Source organism: Anarrhichthys ocellatus, unplaced genomic scaffold (assembly GCF_004355925.1).
Source record: "Anarrhichthys ocellatus isolate YVR2014 unplaced genomic scaffold, GSC_Weel_1.0 scaffold3631, whole genome shotgun sequence".
Taxonomy (NCBI): domain Eukaryota; kingdom Metazoa; phylum Chordata; class Actinopteri; order Perciformes; family Anarhichadidae; genus Anarrhichthys; species Anarrhichthys ocellatus.
In genome coordinates this window covers 2026-5434 of record NW_022283605.1, presented here as the reverse complement: position 1 = coordinate 5434, position 3409 = coordinate 2026, and the positions used below count along the sequence as shown (strand labels likewise).

General features: G+C 37.8%; 1 protein-coding gene across 1 annotated transcript; it reads right to left on the bottom strand.

The window, feature by feature from the left end:
* Positions 1-273: 273 nt before the first annotated feature.
* Positions 274-3091, bottom strand: LOC116379049 (serine/threonine-protein phosphatase 6 catalytic subunit-like). The gene is made up of 4 exons (XM_031840969.1): positions 2627-3091; positions 1867-1932; positions 764-905; positions 274-665 (listed from the first exon to the last, which is right to left on the bottom strand). The coding sequence occupies exons 1-4, from the start codon at positions 2765-2767 to the stop codon at positions 556-558; spliced, it is 459 nt and encodes a 152-aa protein (XP_031696829.1). The 5' UTR covers positions 2768-3091; the 3' UTR covers positions 274-555.
* Positions 3092-3409: the final 318 nt, after the last annotated feature.

Here is a 3409-nt window from a genome sequence, read left to right as displayed (position 1 = left end):
GAGGAAACTCACTGTTTGGTGATGTTTATGGTGCCAGACTTCAGGCAATCATTGACTGCAAATGATTTTCCTCCAAGTATTAAAAATAATGATTAGATTCACAATTATGTTAGTTTGTCCAATTACTTTTGAGCCTCTGAAAATGTGGGTGGCTGTGTAAAAATGGCTGTAATTCCTAAACGGTTATTGTGAATTATTTTGTTTTATCCATTGAATTAAAGCTGGAAGTCTACACTTCAACCACATATTGACTGCTTCAGTTCAAATCCATTGGAGTCCTGTAAAGAGGCAAAATTAGAAAAATTGTGTCACAGTCCAAATACTTATGGCCCTGACTGTATGTTGAGCAAGTTTCAATTCTCTCCCTGGAAGAAAACATAAACATTTAAAGATGACAGCTCCACCCACATGAATGTTGTCAGCAATGCAAGTTATAAAGGATTTACTTGGCTGATGTAAAATCTTTTATAATCTCTGAATTGTTGCTATGGGAGAAAATTGATCCATGTTGTTAACACATTCTAGCTATGTTCAAAGATCACATGTTTTATGTAATCAAAGTGAAAGAACCAGAAGTAAACTTACAGCTGCCACAGTCAGCATGTCAAACACTTTGGTGCAATACCGCCAGGCATTTGCATTTCCATATTTTGTTTGGCACTCATCTAAAAATAAGCAAAACATACATGCAACATGGTTTGATGAGCTTGTGAAACAGAAAACATTTGCATATATAAAAAAACAGTGAAGCATGTGTACTTACCATAAAAGCCGTACACTTGTGTTATTTGTCTGCTCTCATGGTTTCCACGTAGAAGTGTGATGCGATCCGGCCACTTTGCTTTTAAAGCCAGCAGATGTGTAAATGTCTCCAAGCTATAATATCCTCTGTCTACAAAGTCTCCCTAGAGGAGGGAAAAGACGACGCCATCAGTGAACGCAAGACATTTAAGAGCCTCCATGAATTCATTCACAACACAACTCTGTAGTTTCCAGGACACGGTGCATCTTCACATCTGAACAACCTGGGCACAGAATGATTGGAGTTATGCGTTTGCTACTTTCTAAAAAAGCTTGTACTTAGCTGTGCTGCTCATCCCAGAAATGCATGTTCCTTACCAATGGGGCACCGTTTAAAAGATAAATAAACAGGCTTTCCAACGGTATACAATTTATTGCCAAGAAGCATTGTTACAACAGAAATAATCAACCAAACACTAATTTCCGAACTTTTTGTTCGATGTTTATGTCATTTACAGTACATATCCCAATATTAAACGTGTTCTCTGTTTTTAAAAGTACAATCGTAGGTAGATAGCAAGCACTACTTGACCATCCAACTACCCAAGTGGTTGTGTAACCAGTCTGATCTGGAGTTCATCACAGCTGATAGAGAAGTGGTTTGTTTACATGGCATGGCACCCCCGCAAAGGCCAAAAATAATACAAATTTGAATGCCAAATATTGGTTGAAGTGTTTTCCCTTCATGGCACACCACAGTGAATGCAGTGAAGTCCTACTGTGAACAAGGCTGGTTACATGTCTGTCATAACAGCAGCACAGTTGAGTGTCTGTTATCTAAACTGCTCCGGTCATTGAACTAGTGAAGTGAAGGAAATGTTTTAGGCACCATTATAAACGGGCTCGGTAACATGCTCACAGAGAATATTTGGTTAAACAGATGCCTGATGCTTAGGCATGGGAAGATGTCATGTCACGATTATCCTGGCCAAAATAATTGCGATTAAAAAGGTATTATCCCAAAACTTTAAACTTTATAGTGTTAAATTTGAGTATGGAATCTAGTTTGGTGTTATTATGTTCTGACCCCCCCTATGCATGTAAATCAAGAAAACGCTCACTTACCATGAAAATGTAATTTGTGTCTGGAACTTGGCCTCCAGTTCTGAAGAGCTCACAAAGATCATAAAACTAGACAGGAACATTAAAGAAAATGTATTCTTGATTCATTAGAAAAAACTATTAGCAATATAACAGATGAGCCTGGGCGATAATTCAATATTATATCGTGATTAAAATCATATGGAGATATTGTGATACACAATCAGAAAATCTGATCATTTTGCACTTACATTTTTAATTAAATGAGAAAATAAATCAGTAATTTATCGGGAAAAAAATCTGTATTTAATTCACACAAGAGTATACAAAACCATGTGCTTATTTCATTTAGACTATTTATTTAATAAATCGCCAGAAAAAACATGCTATATGGTAATACATATATCTTTATCAAGAAGATTTGGGCAGTATTGCCCAGCCCAACTCATTTTACATGGACCAGTCCCCATGTGGATTCATGTTCTTTTAGCATTGAAAGTAAAATAAAAATAGGATTGGGGCGAAATCATCAACAATAATGCTGTGAAATTAGTATTGCAGCTTATTTTGCCCGACTTATACATTCAGATTGTCAATGCCGACTAATGACGCATACATTAACATATAAAAAAGCCACTAACTTAATACAATTCATTTTCAAAATAAGCAACAATAGTAGAACATCTCTATCTGTAAAATCAGTCTTCAGGCTAATATTTGGTAACAAGTACGGTTCATCCATCATCCTTATAGGAGATAAGAGGAAGAAATCAACCGGGCCTACCTGACCATGAATATCTCCACAAACGGTAACCGGAGTAGAAACTGGCTGAACATTGGATTCTTCCAGCAGTAAATCACATACATAATCACATAATCTCTGAAAAAGTAAAACATGACAATAGTTAGTAGTAGTGACAGTCATGCAGTCACATTACAGCTTCATAACAACATGCCAGCATACTGGTCTACTTTGATAACTAATTAGGAGCGGAGCAGCTTTTGGGAGGAAAGAAAATCAAATCAAATTTAGTTTTTCAATATTAAAAACAAAATTTTACAATCCAGATGACAGCGAGATTTATTCTATACTATTTTAACAATGAGGCATTCACAAGGGCAGCTACATATTCTCTTGTTGTCAACAGCTGTCGTACGACAACCACAGACGCATTCAGGTGAAAGTCACCAGTTAGCAGTGTTGGGATCTGACTATATGGCTTCGACATGTGCTGTGGAACAAAGAGAGTCAGGCCTTCCCTTTTGCAAGCAAAGGTTTCATCCTGATTGTAGTTTGAGCACCAAACCCCCAGCGCTGTAGAAATTCACATTAGGGTGTGAGTTTCCTCCCCCCAAAAACTGTGTTCCTGAAGTTACCTGAAAGCAGCGCTGCAATGTAATTGGCCAAGGGCCAAGACACCCCAGGACCCCTGTGGTTCAGCCACTGTTCTACAAAACTACCTGCAACCCCCACCACAATGCTTTTTCCCCATCGACCTCCGTCGAGCTAGGGAGCACACCAACGTTGTTTCCCTTTTCATCCAAATCCTACGTCTAACAGTTTATA

Coding starts and splice junctions, on each gene's coding strand:
- LOC116379049 (XM_031840969.1), bottom strand. CDS start 2,767: ATGACTGTCACTACTACTAACTATTGTCATGTTTTACTTTTTCAGAGA. Junction 1,933..2,626: donor GTGGAGATATTCATGGTCAG/GTAGGCCCGGTT, acceptor GTTCCTGTCTAG/TTTTATGATCTTTGTGAGCT. Junction 906..1,866: donor ACACAAATTACATTTTCATG/GTAAGTGAGCGT, acceptor TCCCTCCTCTAG/GGAGACTTTGTAGACAGAGG.